Below are 20,453 nucleotides of genomic sequence, written 5' to 3' on the forward strand. Positions count from 1 at the left end.
TGTCCAGCGTGTCATGTACAGTGATAAAATGTTGGATGTTGGGTGGTCCCTGGCAAGCAGGCCCAGTAGCATTTTGCGGTCAGTCACCAGTTCGAATTTCCAGCCATACAGAAACTCATGAAATCATTTGACCCCCACCACTATAGCCAGTGCCTTCTTGTCCAGCTGGCTGTAGTTTCATTCGGCTGCTGATAGTGTCCTGGAATAAAATGTGATTGGGGCCTCGAACCTATTAGGCATTCGGTGGCTGAGGATAGCCCTGAAGCCAAACAGGGAGGTGTCACATGTTAGGATTACAGGCATAGTCTCATTATACTGCATCAGGACACTCTCTAAAGATAGAAGTGTTTAACTGCGGCGAATGCAGCAGTTTCCCTTTGGCCCCAGGTCCATCTTGCCCCTTTATGGTTTGGCCACTGTTGCCTTCTGTGGCAAAAACATACTATAGAAATTTAACAGTCCCAGGAAGGCCTGGAGTTCTGACTGGTTTCTGGGAGTGGGAGCTTCTTTAATGGCTCTGAACTTGTCTTCAGTGGGATGTATTCCTGAGCCATCAATCAAATAACCCAAAAACTTGACCCAGGGCACCTCTATCTGACACTTCTCCTATTTAACCTTTAGTCCAACTTCCTGAAACCTATTAAGGACTATTCTTAGTCAGCCAATGAGTTCCTTGTGGTTGGAGGCAATCAGGACATAATCGAAATATGGCACAGCCCCTGGAATGTCTTGTAAAAAGATATTCCATGACGGTTTGAAATAGCCCTGGTACTATACTCATGCCAAATTGCAATCGGCAGCATTTAAAGCACCCCCAGTGAGTAATAATAGGTACTCTGCTGTAAAGCCTTGTTGATCATACATGTGTAGTCCCTGCAGATGCGGTCTGGTTTGACCGGCATTACTATGGGAGTCTCCCATTTGGCATGGTCTACCGGCTCCAAAAACTCCTGGGCAATTAATTTATCAAGCTGATTGTCTAGTTTGGGCCACAATGCAAAAGGGACCCTGTGTGGCTTTATCCTTATGGGGGTGACTTTGGGGTCGAGGTTGAAGGAGATGTGTGTCCCCATATATTTGCCCAAACTCCCATTGAAAATGTCCACGAATTCCTTGATCAGCTCATCAGTGCTGTCATCTCCGATGGTGTGGATCCCAGGCCCAGGAATGTGAACCAGTCTAAGCCAAGCAGGCTTGGCAGGGCGCCGTTCACTACAGTCTGCTGCAGAGGTCCCCTAAACTTTTTGAATTGTACTTGAAAGGTCCCGCTCCCTATGACAGGGATACAGTTCCCTTGATAATCCTTCAGCTGAATTCATTGGTACTTCAACTGTTTTTTCATGACCCCTGGCACTACTTTCTTGATTGTCACCCAGGACACGATTGACATTGACAACCCAGTGTCCACTTCCATAGTACACAGTGATCCCTCAATGAGGACTCTGACATGGATTTTCTTTGCGCATGGTGAACTTGCTTGTCCAATGGTCATCTGGTATGTGTTCTTGGGCTGTGACATGTCCTTCTCCCCACTGGATTTTCCAGGGTTGCTCCTTTGGGGGACCCATCTGGTAGGCAGGCTGGTTTGTGCAGTATGCGGCAGGGTGACTGGTGTGGCAGACCCTTGCCAAGTGCCCCTTCCTGTCACATCTCTGGCAAATGGCATCTTTGAATCTACACACCAATCTGGGGTGATTGTCCTCACACCCAGAGCACATAGCCTGCTTTTCTTCTGCTTTGGGGTTCATCCTCTTTTTTGCCAAATGAAGGCGGCAAACCTCATCTTTCTCCTTGGACGATTATTCACATTTGGTGCTTTCTTGATGAATGATAATAGCTCTGCACAAATTTGGTGGGGTGTTAGACTTCTGAATTGGCACCATAGACACATTCAAAGTTTCTGCGGCTCTGGCTTCATCTAGTGCTGTCTGTAGTGACAGGTTAGGTTTTGTGAGCAAGCACCTTTGGAGATTAATATCCCTTATTCTGCAGACTATTCTATCCAAGAGAACTTAATCAAGTTCCCTGAATTCACAATACAATGTGGCTTTTCTTAATGCAGCGATGTATTGGTTAATCGACTCGCCCTCCTCCTGGTTTTGGCAGTTGAATTCATGCTTCCTGACAATTTTATTTTTTTTGTCAAAAAGCTTTTTTATTTTTTAATTATTTAAATACATTTAAATACAGTTTCAGGTGTTTGACATTTTAAACCAATCATGTCCATGATCATAAATACAACTTTCCAGCATCACTTCATTGTCTATCATTTTTTTCAACTTTATATTCTCATAAATTACTTTGTATCAGTCTCTTTATTTTAATTCACTCTCTATCTTCCTTTGTCATATATTCTACGTATTTATAATTTAATCAAATCATTTCATTTCATTAGCCATTCAAAATTTTCATCTTAATTTAAAGTTATCCCTTCTCTAATGTCCTTAATTGTATGTTTTTATAGTTGCCATATTTATATATTATATTATCAAATTTATAACAATGTATCCTCATTACCTTGTACACGTAGATAACAAAATATTTAATTCATTAAAAACATATTAAACAATCTCTAATTTCCTTAATCATGTATTCTTGTGCTCACCATGTTTACAATTTTGTACCATTCTTTAAATGTTCAAAAATTCCATCTTAATTTATAATATTCCCCTATTATGTTCCCCCAATATTACATTTGCCACTATTGCTTATATTTTATTTTCCTTCCCTCTAACATTTTAACACTAATATATTTTCTCTTAGCCAATAAATTCAAACTTACATTATTACCTTGTTACTTTATCTATATGAATAACAAAATATACAGTTCATTAAAAATATTATCTTACTATACAGTTATATCTATTCTCTGTCAGACTCCACATAACATTTATTTTCATATCCTAACTATTGATCGCTTATATCTTACATAAACGTTTCTATTTTATTTGATTAATCTATTATAAATTCTTGTTTTCATCACTATTACATTAAAATTATTCCTTCTTGTTATAGTTTGTAATCCCATTTCCTCAAAATCTATTATATATATTTACTACAAATATACTTCTTCCTGTGGAGTCTCCCTCTTTTCCATTTCTAGCCATTATCTATAAGTCTTTCTTTTATGCTAATTCGTCTTTTCTTAGCTTGCTTGCCATTTACTATCATTTTTTGGCTTTTTCCCTTAGTCCTTCCTCTATTTAGCATAACTTTCTTATATTTTCTCTTCCTTTTCTCAAAGTTTGCCCCAAGATTCTTTTGATCTCCTCTCTGTATTCCCCTAACCATTTCATTTATCAGCATTTCAATCTCAATCCCCCCTTATTTATTATGTCTATCATTAATATCTCATGTTCAACTTTTTTCTTCCTTTGTATTATTTGTTGTTCATTTTGTTCTGTTTCACTGGTTCCTTTCTTCTGACTCCTCCCCCTTTTTTTTCCTTCTTCTTCTGCCATCACCATTTCTGAATTTTCTTCTGTATTCTGTATTTTAGTGCATAAATCCATCTCATTCATAGCTCGAATATCCATTCTTATTTCTTTACATATTTTATTCATCTTTATATTGCTTATTATTCCAATTGTCCAGTATCCAGTTAATTTTATTTTATTTGAACCAGTGTCTCTTGTTTTAAAATACCAATGTCCTCAAATCTTTATTTCTAATGTTAATCAGTCCAACTTCCAGGAGTCTTACTATAATGTCTTTTTTATTTCTTTTTTAATTTTTTCTTTTAATAAAGTCGTTAGTTTGAAGGGATCTACAGGATAGTAGCCCTTTTAGTCCAGTTCCACAGCCACTCTTTTTCCATTTCTTTATTTAGCTTCACCAAAAATCAAATATTACTCCTTTTTAAAACAATCATTTCCAGCATTCATATTAATGCCCTTTAATGCCAAATCCTGCCCAATCACCAATTTTAAATTAATGTTCTTCTAAATTTGTTCCTTTTCAAATTTTAGGTTTTTTTTAAAAAAAATTAAAACTCTTTATATTTCCAAATTCTTCTTTTATCTGCCGCTAGCACAATTATTTATTCTTCTCTATTATAGACTTTTGGGGTAATTACAAATAATATAGATTCTTTTCACCCTTCCCAGTCTCCACATCAGCGCTGTGCTTAGATGTTCCTTGGCTGTCCCAACTTTGTAGCATCCATCTTGGCCCTCTCTTCTCTCCGTCGTGGCATAGAGAACAAGTTCGGGGTTTCTACCGGGGAGTTGCATTCTCCCCTGGAACCTCACCGAACACTTCTCCTTAACTTCGTCACCCCTGCAAGGTGGTTTTCGGCTCTGTCCAGAGCCCACAAACGACGAGAAGCCAGCACAGGAATGGAGACCTCTGTTTGCTGTTTCTGGTCTCATCATGACATCAATCGGAAGTCTCCCCCCTGACAATTTTAGATGGTATGGACACATAATGAGTCCTGAGCATACTTTGAAGCATCATCCAGGGTACAGTCTGCATGGCTACTGGTGCCATGAGCGCCTTGGCAGTCTTAAATATGTCTAAGCTGCAATAGCTCAGGAAGAGCACCTTCTTCCTATTGTCAGAGAGTCCCAAGAGGTCATTAGCTTCCAAGAATAATTCGAACCAGATGATATAGGAGTCCCAGTTCTCTGAAGCTGGGTTGAATAGAGCAGGTGGGGCATGTGTAGTCATCTTGGTAGGACCGATGCAGATCCGCGATTAGGAGGCTGGGTGATGGTCACTGAGAGTGAGATGCCGACACAGCCCATCTTCTTTGCTCCAGCTGGGATCACGATCAGCTCTTTTTGATTATTTCTCTTCTGATCCCACCTTTGTCGCCACTGTTAGATTGTGGCTGAGTGAAGAGATAGATGGTGATTTTCGACTTCAAACTCTTTATTAAGCAACAAGAACAACCCAACAGCTTCCCTGTCTGACAGCTCATCCTTTTATAGAGAGCTGTCAGATGGCTCAGCCAATCAGGATAAACTATTTTTCCTGCCGTAATGGTGTACCGGAGTGAAGCCTTCATTCCTTAGCTTCACTCTTTCATTTGGATATTCAACAGAAGTTGCATACAACAATGCAGTTCATAGCAGTACCAGATTCACACCATTCTGAGTGACCACCAGCTGAACCCCCAAACCACCTTACTGGCAGAATGAATTAAATCCTTCCAAACCACCTGACCTGTTGTGTACAAGGTGCAAGAAGATACACACATAAAAACTTATTAAAAATCTGCAGATGAAAAATGTTCTCAGCAAAAGGACTTTTTAAGTGGGAAAGGAAGTCTACCTCTCACCAAATTGTTGCAGTTAAGGCAGTAGTTTAAAAAATAGGGCCCAAAGTATATTGGCCCATTCCCCATTTCCTGAGTTATTAATCCAGTCACAGTTCAATTAACATTGCCAAAAAATCTCAGGCACACCCATCCCATTTTCCACTGCAGCCTATTAAAGTGGGTGGCCACATCCCCTTTGTATCCTGCAATGAACTCACCTGCAACACCAAACCTCATTAAAGGAAAAACAACACTTTGAGATCAAAGACTTTCTTGACTCCCATCTTCATATGGCAAATTCCAATACTTAATCCTATGGACGGACTTTCCTCCCTCTGAAACTAAGTGGGTCAATTCGCAACATGTGCAAGCCCGTCTCCTTCAAAAATTCCATGGCAAATACCCTGATAAACCCCACTGAAATAATCCATTAATCTCTCATTTATTTTCTCTTTTTCTCCCTCCTAGGACTAGCCTTTCATTTTAAAGGGGGTAGAATGTCAGTGCTACCATCCTGCTTTGCCACATTGCTTCTTCGGTGATGCCAGACTGCCATGAACGGGGGGCAACAGATGGGAGAGGAAGACCAGAAACCAAAGCTATTCCAAGTGCCTGTCAGAGACATTGGCCAGCTGATCCCAAGGTCACAAAACATGGGAATAGAATGTGGACCATTGCAGAACCTACCAAGCATTAGAACTTTTATCAAAACAATTAGTTTGAATTCAGTTGGGCACCAGGAAGATAATGGGGGAGAAGGACCTGGGAAAGGGGAAAGTAAGGCAGTTTTCATATGCAAACCTCAGGTCTGGCTTTTTCCTAACTTGTAACTGCTTGCCTCTAATAATGTTTACGTTTCACTGTGAATGAAGCTGAAGGCTCTTTCTTCCTAATGACTGAGTTAGGACAAATCTGACATCAAATTTGATGACAATACTCAGACTAAAAAGTTAAAGGCTGCAATCTGCGAAGGATCATAATTCAAAGAGAATCTGGTAAACATAAAATTAGCTAAAGTAACTTGGTTGAATCAAATTTAATTCAACTATTTTTGCAAATTCTACCCTTCAGATATTGATAGTTTCCACATTATTAGGTTGTTTCAACATCACAGGTTAACATTTTGGCTATCTTCCAAATAAAACAATTGTCTCTTCAGTTGCAGCAAATTAGGGAAGAATTGATGGTCCTACTCCAAAGAAGCAAGTTATTATTAACCATATGGTTTCTTCCACTTCCTTCAAACTGTTTTGTTTCTATCAGTGGCTGCAACATTGAGGTGCTCTATCCCCACACAGGGCACCTGCATTTTAGCTACAAGATATGGCCTGAAAATGACCATTAAATCTACAGGCCTTTCTCTAAATAGTAATGGTAGCAATTCTCTGTTTATTCAACAAATATACACTCATTCAGTCAGGGAGCACTGGTGGTGTTATTATACTCAAATAATACGGTATTATCTACAGTTTTACAGCATAGAACGATTTATGTGATATAATAAATTTGAATCCCGCCTGCCTACAAAAATAGCTGAATTCTTCTATAAGGTTGAGATAATTGTTAGATTAAGCATTCAATGAATTCAATGTGCCTGTTAACCCATTCCAAGATAGTATTTGTGTTTTAGCAACTGCACACAGTACTGGGTCAAATTTATTTAACTGTAGTTGACAAAAACCTTTTTGTATATACTACTGCTAAACTAGGCTCTCCCATACTTTTGTGCCTTTTATTTTTCCTACTTAGATGTAGAACTTTATACTTCTTCCTATTATATTCCATCCTATTCATTTTAGCCCACTCCTAAAGTCAGTTTAGAACTTTTTTGAATCTTCTTTTTCACCTCTACAGTATTAATCATCCTAGCCAAAAACTGTATTCATTAAATGCATCTTTAAGCTCCTACAGCTAGTTCAACAAGGGTATTGTTCCAATCAATGATCATTCAATAGCATTCAGGAAACTATCAACAGAACAGATGGCCTTCACTTAGTAAACCTAATTGGGACTGGAATTTCCAATGCTAATCCTTAACCATTTTACATGTTTTAATTTGCAAATGTTAGTACAAACTGATCTAAATGCAATATAACTATTCTTGGAGACTTTTGTGAATTTATCTGTCAGAGAAATCCAAATATCTTAATTTAGAAAAATAGTTACACGCATTTGTTAATAATCTGTGGAAAAAACATTTTTCCATTTTTTTTTTGAATCTTGATACTTGATAGAGATTTTCTCCTAACTTTGGGTTATCTACAGCAGTGGCCCCCAACCTTTTTTGTGCCATGGCCCGGTACCGGCATCACAAAATGATCCGCAGCCCGGTACTGGCATCTGCACGCATGACAAGGCAAGGTGAGCCGAGCGACCGGCCGGCCAGCCGTCCTCCGCTTCCCCCCGCCACCTTCAACTCCTCCTTTGTACCTTTGTCGATGGGCTTCGCTTCAGGATGGCTTCGGGACGGTCGCTTGGCTCGCCTTGCCTTGGGTGCTGGAAAGAATCCTCGCGCCTTAGTTTTGTTCGAAGCCCCCCCCCTTCGATGAAACTAAGGTGTGAGGATTCCTTCAGGACCCAAACGCCGCTTTCCAACCGGAAAAGCTCACCCGGAAGCACTTTCTCGTCAAAACAAGATGGCAGTGCCCAGCAAACCGGCGGCCCAGTAGGAAATGTTCCACGGACTGGTACCAGTCCGCGGCCCAGTGGTTGGGGACTCCTGATCTACAGCTCTGATGATATTTTCTAATCCCACATCAACATAAATATATTGAACTGTACAGCAGTGGTCCCCAACCTTTCTAGCTTCACGAAGTGGCAACATCGGCGGTGTCAGCATCAGGGAGAAGATGATTTCATGTGCAGCCTAGATCCCCTGCATGTGCAAATGAAGCTTTGTCCACTTACACGCCGCTTGTGCAGCCTAGTTCCCAACAGGCCAGATTGCTACCACTCCAGAATCCGGGGATTTGGGCTCTCTACTGTATAGGATCTAAAGCAGATTCCTACAGAATGTCATTTGAGATCTCCGACCAACTTGACATGGGGCCACTATTCTTTGTTCAACCAATTCTATATCTATTGAATGGGAATACCATTCAGCTCATATTCAGTTATCTTCTTTACCTGAATTTCAGGGGAAATTTGTCAAAAACTTTGCTGAAGTCACTCCTGCGTTATCACTGTCAGCTAAACTATTCTATCAAAAGATGAGATCAGGTTGATTTTAGGGTTTTTTTTCTGTTCAATCATGTCCAAATCTCAGAAACTGCCCGGACAAATCCCTACAGTTTTCTTGGCAAGGTTTTTCAGAAATAGTTTGCTATTGCCTCCTTCCTAGGGCTGAGAGAAAGTGACTGGCCCAGGGTTACCCAACTGACTTCATGCCCAAGGCTGAACTATAACTCATGGTTTCCGGTTTCTAGCCTGATACCTTAATTACTACACCAAGTTGGCTTTCTGGTTTAAAATATTTATTCTTAACAAATCAATGGTAGTTCATGCCAAACAATGTATTGTTTTCCAAATCCTCACAGACTGATTATTTAATCTATTCCAGAATTTAGACAGAGTTCATGTTTCTATAGGCCTGTACTTCCTCTGCTTTTAGCTTTGGGGAAAATGAAACCATTACATCAGAACAGTTCAAAAAGCCCCTCAAAGGGTCTTGCATGAGTTCCCTCTTTGTACATTATCCATGCAGAAGCTTAAATTCAAAAACAGAAGAGAAACTTGCTTGTATTTTCTGGCTTCAATTCTTAGCAGATTTAGGAGAAATTTAAAGCTGCTGATTTTACAGCAGCATAATCCAATTTACACATAATGTACCTTGGTTACTTTATTTAGTTTCTAATATGCTTAATAACTTAGGTAGATGATAAAGTTATTTACAACATATACATTGTAAAATAAAAGAATAGTGAATATAATATAATGCAATTAAAGAATACTTTAAATTGCATGTTTCTATCTTTTAATTAGCATAGTGTTAAATTCCATGCAACTTTTTTTTTACAATCTGGCTGCTGCAATGCAGTATATCTAAGCAATTTTCTAAATAGGTTGTAATCATGTATCTAATTTTGGAATTTATATGGAAACAGCAAAAAGGCAGGAGATTTGAAGTGCTGAAATTTGAAGATTTTCTAAATAATCTCAATAATTGTCAAGTATATACATAGACAAGAGAAGACATTGAATCTCTGATTTGTAGCTGAATCAGTTTTAGAAGCCAGTATGGTTGTGGGATAACTCACAACACTCTGACTATACAGGAATTCAGGTAAAATACATCTGTAATTCAGAAAAAAAAGAGACAGACAGTATTTGAACCATATGCTTACTCTTGATTACCCCTGAAGTATGATTCACTCAGCCCTTTTTATGTCTTTTTTAGAGGAATCATAATTATATGCATAGGCTTCAGTTAACAAGCTAGGCTAAAATGTGACCCCTTTTGTCGCTCATTTTGCAGTGTGAATCCAACTAGATTGCACTACTCCTTAGGGCAGTCTAAACAGGATCAAGTGGAACTACATATTACATACATACATGTATTATGTGCAAAGCTGATTTGGCAACAAGTTCCTTTATAGATTTATGAAGAAAGATAAAAACTAGAACAAGCTTATATAAAAAGTATAAGAAAAAGAAAAAAATCAAACAGAAAACTAAAAGTGCAAGAAAGGAGAAAAAGTTAAAATAAAGAAAAGATAATAAGTGACTTCCAATCTTTTTTAAAGCAGTTACAAATTCAATTATAAATTTACCTCTTACTCTATAATTACAATATACTTCTTTCTATCATCTATACGATTTAATCATCGAAATAAGCAAGCCTCTGTTCATTTTTTTCTGTTTTAGGCAAAACAGAAAAGGGCTTCTAGTCACCAATAAATTTCACTGAAAAAGTGCGAAGCTTACCGGGTAAATTTCCCATAAAAAAAACAAAAAGAAAACGCACAGGAACGGTGTCTAAAGCTGCTCCAGGGAGAGGCACTCAGTCCCTGCTTTCTTTTTAGCATCCGCTAGCACCAGCAGAACCTCGGTTAGCCCGATCTCGTCAACGAAACTCGGAAACGTTTAGAGTCGTGGGAACGCCGCAAGTTTATTTGTAGGCGCCACTTTCTTGGCCGCCCTCATTTGGCCGGACGTTCTTCGTCCACCTGAGCGAGCCAGAATCGGGCGTCAGCAAACAAGAGACGTAGAAGCCTCGCTACGCTTCTTCCGCTATCGAAACGAAATGACCGAAATGAAGGGGGCGCAGCGGACCGGATAGGCGCTGCTGTCCACGGCTGGGGGGGACTCTTTCTCCGACCTCCGAGTTCGCCTCACTTACCTGGGGCGGCCGCCGCCATGCCGAGCTTCACCTCAGACAAGTCGAGCTGCCTCCTTATGGCCGGCAAGTCAGCCGGAGGTCCTGCTCCAGCCTCCTTCCGGCGCTTGTGGGGAGACAGGCTCCTACCACGGCGACGCGACGGTTCTGGCGCCTCGGCGAGAACGGCCGGCTGAGGCGGCGACCACTTCCTCTCTTTCCCTTCCCCTTCCCCTTTTTCTGCGCCGGTAGAAAAGCGACGGCCGGCCCTGGCGGAGTTCCCACGATTAGGCGAATGGACCCCCCTTCGGTCAGCCGCGCGTGTGCCGGGCGCAAGTGGTTCGTTCGGCGCAGCCCAGGAACTGGGCAACTGGACCAACTCAGCAGGCTTCGGGCAGTTAAGTGAAGCCCGCGAACCTCTGTGAAGATGGGGAAAGCGCCTGTCCGGGGAGCGGGATTCTTCGCTGCCGATCCTGGGGCGCAGCTTGCTAACTTCTGTACAATACTGTATACAAAATAAGTGGCAAAGCACCAATCTCAGGGTTGTACTTCAGTGCGTATAGGCCGGTGGTTCCCGGACTTCTTCAGTCCACCACCCACTTGGTGCTACAAACTCATCCTTGGTGCCCCCCACCCAGGGTGGGATTCAAATTTCTGTGGGCATGGCCTAATTTGAGTGTGTGGCTTGCAGATCATGTGAGTGGGTGGGCATGGCTTGGTCACATGACTGGCTGGGGGGGGTGGCTTTCTGGCTGGGAGTCGCTTGGTGGTCACATGACTGGGTAGGTATGGTTTGGTGGTCACATGACTGAGTGGTTGTGGCCAGGTGACTGGCAAACCAAATACAAGTGGTCCTCACTTAATGGCGACTGCTTAGCAAGTGTTCTAATTTATGACTAGCCTCCCCAGAGCTACTTGACCTGTTTTGGAAGTTTTGTTTTTTAAACAAATTTTATTAATTTTCAAAGACAATACACAAACAAACAAAACATAAAACATAAAAAATCTTTTCTGAAAGCTGCTTGATCCCGGGTTAGATCTCTTCATACAGACAAAAATTTAAATTCATCTTCATTTTATATACCATTCCATATCTTATTACCATTTTACGTTTTCTATATAGCTTCTCCCCTCTTTTGAACTTTCTTAGTTTTATTTTATTTATCTCATCTCAGTTCAGATCATTATGCTTATTATTCTTTGTTCTGTTTCCAGCTATCTATTTATCTTTTCTCTTTAAAAAAAATTTCTCCTGCACACTAATTGGAGTATGATGCCTTTATCTCTTTCCCCTAAATTTATAACACTTAGTATAGTACATAACTTCCATTGGGATTCTGTTTAGTACATTCTAGAATTACACATTATATTTTAAAGAAAGAAAAAATTGTAAATATGTAATATAATTAAAACAACAATCCATACCAATTCAAATCTATCATTAATATTAATATTCATTTGAATCTTAAACATTTTACTTTTCGATTGAATATCATACTTTTATGGGAACACTTATAAGCTTTCCATAGTTATTTCCCTCCCACTTCATATCACTTGTATTGTAAATCATTGTATCATTAAAATGTTCCCATTTCTTCCTACTTCAATTCTCTCATTTATTTCATTGCCTTCCTTTTATTCACAAAAATTTCACTAAATTACACTGAATATTTTATCCCATTTTTTGATCACATGTTGTTTCCAATTTTCTAACATTATTTCTAAGTACAAATATAACAATGCAATCTTATGTACCTTTGCAGAATCCCTTTTTTAATTAAATTTTTACCCATTATCTCTAACTGAATCTTGTTTCTTTACATCTTGCTCCACACCATTGAAGCTTCTCATTCCTTCCTTCCTCCCTTGCTTCTTCTTCTCCCTGCCCTTTTTACCCCCTTGTCTCTGCACTTCCCTTTTCCTCTTCTGTATTCCCCCTTTCTGTTGTTTTCTAACATTATATCCACTTTTCACCTTATTTTTCTCTTTTTTTGATTGTTTTTTAAGTCTTAAAGTCTCCTTTTTCTTTTCCTCCTTCTCCCTTTCTTCCCCAAATAAAGTTACTTGTTCATCAAAGATGGCTTCTTCTTTGTCCAAATCATCTTGTTGCGCAGTCAGTTTCTCATAGGTGCAAGTCGCCATTTCTAATTGAAAAAGATTGAAAAAGAGAGCCAAGAGAGTCCTTCCCTTCTTGTTCCTCTTCTTTGTATTTTTTGAATTCAATTTTCAATTCATCCACAAGTGATGCCTTTGTAGAGAGAATTTTTTTTTTCAGAACAACCACCCAAGTGTTTTTAGTCCTTCAAAGATAATTTCCGAAAGTCCCAAAGTCACCAAACAGTCCAAATAAGCTGTTTCTTTAAACACTTTCTTCTTTCTTCACTTTCTCTTTCTGGGGTTACTGTTTAATTGCAATATTCCAGTTAAAATGTATCTTTTAGAAGTCTTGTTAGTATTTAATGATTCTTTAAAATTCTAGGCAATCTCCTCCTTGCTTCCAAATCCTGCTCCAGTTCTTTTCCTCTCTCTACCCACTTACAACAAAAGAATTTTTTTTTTTCTGTTCGCTGTCAATGTTAGGAAGGAGAGTGAAAAAAATAGAACTTTCCCTTTTAACTTCCATTCGCCACTTGTAAATCTCTGGGAACGATGTATCTTTTGCAAGTTTTAAGTTCCAGGGGACCTTCGTTGTTGCTTTGTCCCGGTCAGCAAAAAAACTTTCACTTCTTCTTAACTCCTCCTGCACTTTCTTTTCTGTCTGAGCGCTTCTTTGTGGAGACCATTTCTGACCGCCGCTCTACCGCCTTCGGAAAAGGGAGTTAGGGAAGAGAGGTGCGATATCTCTTGACCCTGCCAGATCCCCCGTCTTCACCACCTTCTACGGAGGTGGCTAGCCCTGAAGCCAGGTGGCTCAGGGCACTCCAGTGGCGAGCACAGGCAGAAACCGCACACGATGGCAGATTCCTGCCTGCCCCGAAACACTGCAAACCGGAAGTCCTCCTGTTTTGGAAGTTTTGACAGCCATGCACACACACACACACACTCCCTCCTAACTCTGCTGGAGCAGGTCATTGGAAATAGAATCGGCAAAGTATCTGTGATTAGATTCTAGTAGTGAATAGAATCTAATCAGAGATGCTTTGCCTATTCTTGTTTTTGTTTTATTTGTATTTCTTTATTTTATGTTGCTGAATTGCATTGACATGTGTTTTCCTTCTTGTGCACAGCCCAGAAGCTTTTGTGATTCTTTGCAGCAAAAATTACCAACCTCTGGCTTTGTTCCACTTTTCAAATGCTCCGCCACTGCGTGTTCTAGGTGTCGGCCCCGCAGGTCCACCTCATTGAGCCCACTGCACTGGAAGGATCTGCCCAAGAAAGCCCAAGCGGAGCAGTGCACCAAGTCAATGGGGTGAGCATGAGAGAGAGAAAAGAAAGAGAGAGAGAAAAAGAGAAGGAAGAAAAGAAAGAGAAAAGGGACAGAAAGAAAATGGGACAGACAAAGAAAGAAGGCGGGGTGGAAGGGACAGAGAGAAAAAGAAATAAAGAAGGAGGGAGGGAGGAGAAAGATAATATCTATTCTACTCCAATCACCTGCTCCAGCAGTGTTAGAAGGGAGTGTGTGTGTGTGTGTGTGTTCTCCTTGTAATTTACAGTACATTTTGGTTTTCCTTCTTCAAAATTGGCACTGTAATACATTAGGGAAAAGTAATTTTTTAGGGCAGAGGTCTGGTCCAATGGATCCAGTTTAAAGCCTAAACAAAATGTGATAGTTTCCTGATAGTCTTGACCATGTTTTGTCCACAAAATCTTTAATTAGAAGCCAAAGATGTTTCAGTGTTCTGGCAAAGATGTTTCAATGTGGAAAAGGGTCTCTAAACTAGGCCTCATTTCAATCTGATGCATCTCTCTCTTTCTCTCGTTCCCTCTCTCTCTATCCCTTCCTTAACCTATCTACCTATTTTTTGCCCAGGAGGCCTGGGCAAATCCTGCATCATCCCGTTTCCCCTTTTAGAGGCCCCGGCCCTTAATCTCCCCATTTCCTCACCCACGACTGCCTCTTTCGTCGTCCCATGGCCATGACTTTACCTTCCTCCCACAGCTAGCTGCCAGAGAAGGCAACCCAGGGCTGAGCCATTGTTCTCGCTGGGCTCCCCGCCAGCCCATGTCACCCTTGTCATGAATGCCTGCAGTGGCCACGTTTTTTTTCGGTGTAGCTGGACTGCATAAATTAGGCATGATTCACTTAATCATCTTGTTTAGCAACAGAATTCTGGGAGCAATTGTGGCTGTAAATTGAGGACCATCTCTGATATTATTTGCTGTAGCAAATAGGAAAGGGTATTTACACTGATTCAATTGATGAACCTCGTTGATAGAAAACCACTGTAGAATGAAATCGATTTTATTTATTTCCTATATTTATAGCCCACCTTAATTGTATATTACTGAAAGCTGTGTTCTCTCTCCTTTCTTCCCCACAACAACCTTGTTAGGTAGGTTGGCCTAAGAGAGGGTGACCCAGGCAGCTTTTATCTCCAATTTTGCAATTCATGGTTTCCCAGTTTCTAAGTCAAAATAAAGGACAAAGAGAAGCAGTATTAGAACAATATATGTAAAGACACTGAAGAAACAGACATGGAAAACCAAGGAAAGTTATCCAAAAGTTCTCTGAACTCAGAAGGAGGTCACAGCCACAAATTGGGTAGTAAAGGATGCTAATGGACAGATAGTAAACAGTTCAAAGGAGATCAAACAAAGATAGAAGAGGTATGCAAAAATACTATACTGTACAGTACAAATGTCATCATCTTTAGAAGATATTTCTTATATACCCTTTTCTTTCTATGATCGATAATAATTTATGAACTTTGAATGCTGCCCAGCTCTCAATGCCACTCGACCATGCATCTTGAAATCTAGCCCGGTGTAAACTGAAGATGCTGAAGGTGTGGTTAACGACTTAAAATTTGGTGTAATTTTACGATGCAAACCTAAACCATCAGGATGGTTAATAGGTTACCTAACCCAGATAATTAGGTTAACTCAGCTAACCATGATTTAGTGTGAAAGCCAGAGGTTTTCCTTTGCTTTTCAAAACCTGGCTGCCTTTTTGCTGGAAATCTTGGCATAACAAGGGTGCGTGCATATGTCTTGCTTTTCTCGCACTCCACCGTTGCCCCCCGAGAGAACCCCCTTTGCCCACCTGCGGAGGAGGCTTCATCTACAGCCACTGCCAGTGGGCTCTGGGTGGTGCCGGGGAAGAAGTCCGGCTTTCCATCTCTGTCGTTCCGTGGCTCTGGGCGTCACTTGTTGAGCTTTCTGGGTGACTCGGAGACAGCGGTGGACTGGACCAGGAGAACTACCCTGCCGCAGGTCCATCCCGCCAGCCGGTGGAAGACCTTGTAGCCAGCTTGACCCAACCCAAGTGGGAACCTGTTGCGGCTCGGTGCAGGCAGCGCTTCTGGGATGGGAAGGGTGAATCCCGCCTGCAGTGCTGCACCAATCCCCTGTGCCTGCAAAAAACCCTGTGCCTGCAAAACCCACCACATTTTTTTCGGTGCAGCTGGACTGCTGTGGCTGTCAGCGATTGCTGCCCATGCACACTATGTCACATATGTGCAATAAGGACTGACTGGCCAGGGAACAGAGGAGAGGCGGAGAGGAGCAGGGCCAGACAGGGGCTCGTTTTACTGGTTCTCCAACTACCGGGAACAGTAATGAACCAGTAGAATCCCACCCCTGAGTTGCGCCCTGCAAGGGCCCCAACTCCAGTGCCCCCCTGGCACCTCTTAGCGCCCCCCTGCTGGCCCCCTTTTCTTTTAGCGCCCCCCTAAGGCACCCCACCGCCCCCCAGGGGGCGGTACCACCCACTTTGGTAACCACTGTTATAGGCTGTTCTAGTTAATCTACTAAACCAAATCTGAGCAGAGTGCAATTCCCAAATCATAATAAGAGTTAAAGTAATTAGTTTTAATTATCAAAGATTAGAGCTAAAATCATAATATAAAAGAATTATAAATATAATCAAACATTGTAACAACATAAAGTACTCAACCAGAGGAGTAGTAATAGCTGCCCTGGCACTACGGCTTGATGAAATAGTCTCCACTGATTTTCTCAAGATCAAGAGGAAAGGTGCAGACAACACAGTATCAGCTGTAATACTTGATACACCCATTCCATAGGTGACAATCTCTGATTGAGAGGATATGTGAATAGCTCACTGTATTAGATTTATTGGCAGGTAGATGATATAGAAAGAAAATGGTCCCACAAATATCAAGGCTCTGAACCCTGAATTTAAATATGACAACCTGCATCCTGAACTGCACCACAAAATAAACTGACAATCAGTGCAACTCTCAAATCAGAGACATTTTAAAGGGGCTTCAGGAATACTCATAACAGAAACTTCCGGTGGCACTTCCGTCAAGGATGGATGGAGACTGCGATCGTGCGCGGCTTTGATCCGTGCTTACCCTGTTGGAGGGGTCCCTATGGGACTGGAACCATCAGACTCACCTCAAAGGGGTGGGGGAAGAGGGGGAGACTGCCAGCTGGGTGGAGGGGAGCTGCATCTCCCCTCCCTGGTTTGGTAAACTCCCCTGGAAGACAGGGGGAAGTAGCAGTTTTAATGGCTGCCCTGAAGATGGGAAGCTACTGGGACCTAAGTGTGTACTGGAGAGGTGAAGTGGTGAGCAGCATGTATCCAGACAAGAGAAGCTGAACCTTTTGTTTTAATAAACCCAAAAAGCAGAAAGAAAGACTCCTCGCTTGAGAGTACAACAGTGGCAAATAGAAAACAAGAGGACAATATAAGGTAAATAAAAAACTGGACTACAAAAGAGCTATAATGAAATTAAGGATGGAATTGGGAATAATATACAGAACCTGGCATTAATTAGGCATTGAACAAAATGCTGAACTTGCTTGGAATTGATTATACTTTTTTAAAAAAAGCCAATGGTTGAAATGCTTGAAAATTAACGTTAATATAATTGGGAAAAAAAACTTTGAAAAGTGGAAGCAATATAGCGCGCCACCTAATGGTACAAGGCATTTTTTCCTGGATGACTTTATGGAAAATTACTGGTCTGTTAAATGTGTGAATGAGAAAAGACATGGAATAAAAGACTTTAACATAACAAGAACTTAAGGAAGCTTAAAAGAAAAAGGGGGAGATTGCAGCAAGAGGACAAAGGAAGGCAATATTTGGGGCTGTTGGGGGTTGACTGTGCAAAGGAAATAGAAGGACCAATAAGGAAAAGAGATATAAATGGAGTCTCTTGGCAAGGATTGCAATTAACTTTAATAAAATAAACAATAACACAATTGATTAAAAAATGGAAGAAGCAAGCAAAGAATTTAAGTTGGAACTGCAAACTGAAAGAAATGATAAAAGAAAGAAGGGGACTATTGGATACACTGGCAGAAAAAGTAATGCAATTTATAGCAGAACAAAGGAATACTAGAGAGGAGGAGCCAAAGGAAGAGGAAAACAGCCAAGATGGACATGAAGATTCAGAGACATTGCCAAAAAACACAAAAGGAACTAAAACTAAGACATTGATGACAGAGATAATAAACAAAAGAGAAAAAGCTCCCAAGAGTAAGCAGAAGAAGCTATACAAAAAGAAATTTAAAAAAAGAGAAGAGGAAAGACGGGTGACTGGCAGATGGAAATAAATGTAATATTAGTGGAAAAAAGAGGGATAAAGAGGAAAGGCCAGGAAAACTTAGTAAAGGGAAAGCTGGCTAAAACTAAGAGAAATTACAAGGCCAAGAGATTTAGAAATAAGGGTTAGATATAGCATAAGCATAAAAGGGGGACACCACACGGGAATATATCTTTGTATTTTTTATTATAAATGTAGACTGGGGAGATTTGAAGTTTGTAACTTACTGGGAATTACCTTAAAATTATTAGATAATTATAGATGAGAAAAATGAAGATGGAGTGAGCAATATTAAGAGGGTTCTATTGTTATCAATCCATATATATATATATCTTCTAAAATATGCTAATGACTAAATGATATTAGGAAAACAGAATATGATGACTTGGGTGAAAATCGGGCATTAATTATGTTCAAAATGTGTGAATTAGGGTTATGTAAATGCTATAGGTTGAAATTGGTCAAAGGGAAGTAAAAGGGAAAATTAACTCTGTTTTTATTTTATTTTTTTCTTTGCGGTATACATGAAATAGAAAATACAATTGAATATACAAAGGATATGAGAAAATAGAAAATATAATGAACTAGAAGGGATTATGTGGGAATGTAAAATATTTATAATGAATGAATTGTATTATAATCAAAAGCAGGGGAATGAAACTTTATTGAAATTATTTAGGTACATTTTGGAAGCAAAGAAAAAATATGAAATGATTATATGAATATCTCTGGAATAGATACAAGATATATTGTAGATGGGGGATATACCATGTGGATCATAAATGTATTACTCTTACTTCACTTTTACTTGTTTTTTCTTTCATTGACTGTCTAATTATATATTGGTCTTGAGAAAGTTATAGATGATAACAATACATAAGGTAACATAAAACGGGTGATAAGCTGAAAATGGAAATAATAGGGGATAAAGAATTGAAAATATATGTGAGGATGAAATGATTTTGATATTGAATTAATGAATTGAAATATGAAAGGAAAATTTATCTAAAGATTAGTCGAATGGATAATAATTTGAAGTGATATTAATTAAGAAAGTTGAAAGTGTAAATATGACTATGTATAAATATTGTAATCTGGGATCACGTCGCTCACGTGAAGAGATGTGTTAAAAAATAAAAATAAAAAAACTTTGCATTTTTTTTAAAAAGGAATACTCATAAGCAACTAGAGCCACCACATTTTGGACTATCTGTAGCTTCCAAATGCTCTTCAAGGGCAGTCCTATATAGCAGTGTTTGCCAACCAGTGGGCCACGGACCACTGGTTGTCCATGAGAAAATTTTGGTGGTCTGCAGAAAAGTGTCACCCCCAAAGCAGCCCCCAAAGCAATTAATCCAGGCTGCGTGGGGACACAAGGCTGCGCCACCCACATGGCCCACGGGAACACAAGGCTTATGTCACTTGCATTGCGAACAACACAAGGTAGTGAGGGGAGGGAGGAAAGGGCAGGGGGGACTTGCCCCACTTGCCTGCCTGGCCACTGGGCTGCTTTTTTCAGCTTCTTTCTTTTTCTGTTTTTGGCGGCACGCAAGGAATGCAGCCCTTTCTCTCCCCCAAACTTTGCCAGAAATGAGTCTTTGGGAACCTGCAAGGCATCCTGCTCCAAGAGCTGTGCCATTCTGGTGGAGTTTGGGGGAGAGAAAGAAAGACTTCTGCTGCTTCTGCTGCTTTCCTTGCATGAAGCCAAAAGTCTCTTTCTCTCTCCCCTGAGAACGGAGCTGGAGCTGGTATTCTGCGATCCCAAGTAAAGAATGATCAATCGGTAGGAAAACGGGGTGGGGAATTTTCCTGCAGACTTTTTTTGGATTTTCCCAGGATCTCTGCTGTTTCTGCTTTCTCTGCAGAGACTCTGGGGAAATCCCCCCAAAAAGTCTGCAGGAAAATCCCCCACCCCATTTTCCTACTGTTCAAACATTCTTTATTGGGGATCGAGGATGCCCTCTGTCTCTCCCTGTGAATGGAGCTGAAAAGCAGGTTAGGAATGTGGCTGCCTTGATGGGTGTGAAGGACCTCTGTTTTGTGTGTGTGTGTGTATGTGTGTGTGTGTGAGAGAGAGAGAGAGAGAGAGAAAGAGATCATCGCCAGCCCTCTGAGGTTAGATCGAATCTTGATCTCTCTCCCACCAACGTCAGCAAGCCACTGTCAGTCAAAATTCATATTACTGGTCCGCGGGATTTAAAAT

The 20,453-nt window shown here is 40.5% G+C and overlaps 1 protein-coding gene across 13 annotated transcripts in view; it reads right to left on the bottom strand.

The window, feature by feature from the left end:
* Positions 1-10,718, bottom strand: part of PIK3AP1 (phosphoinositide-3-kinase adaptor protein 1) — a 143,432-nt gene extending 132,714 nt beyond the window's left edge. For 5 of the 13 annotated variants that reach the window (XM_087933867.1, XM_026711031.2, XM_087933862.1 and 2 more), the window contains exon 1: positions 10,599-10,718. In XM_087933867.1, coding sequence (XP_087789993.1) covers positions 10,599-10,617 — 19 coding nt within the window. In that variant the 5' untranslated portion in view covers positions 10,618-10,718. Of the gene's footprint in view, positions 1-10,183; positions 10,426-10,598 lie in introns of those variants that run through there. The other 8 variants (XM_087933863.1, XM_087933858.1, XM_087933865.1 and 5 more) reach the window with 7 other exon arrangements.
* Positions 10,719-20,453: the final 9,735 nt, after the last annotated feature.

The sequence above is a fragment of the Pseudonaja textilis genome, chromosome 4, assembly GCF_049901715.1.
Source record: "Pseudonaja textilis isolate UNSWEBS1 chromosome 4, rPseTex1.2, whole genome shotgun sequence".
NCBI lineage: Eukaryota > Metazoa > Chordata > Lepidosauria > Squamata > Elapidae > Pseudonaja > Pseudonaja textilis.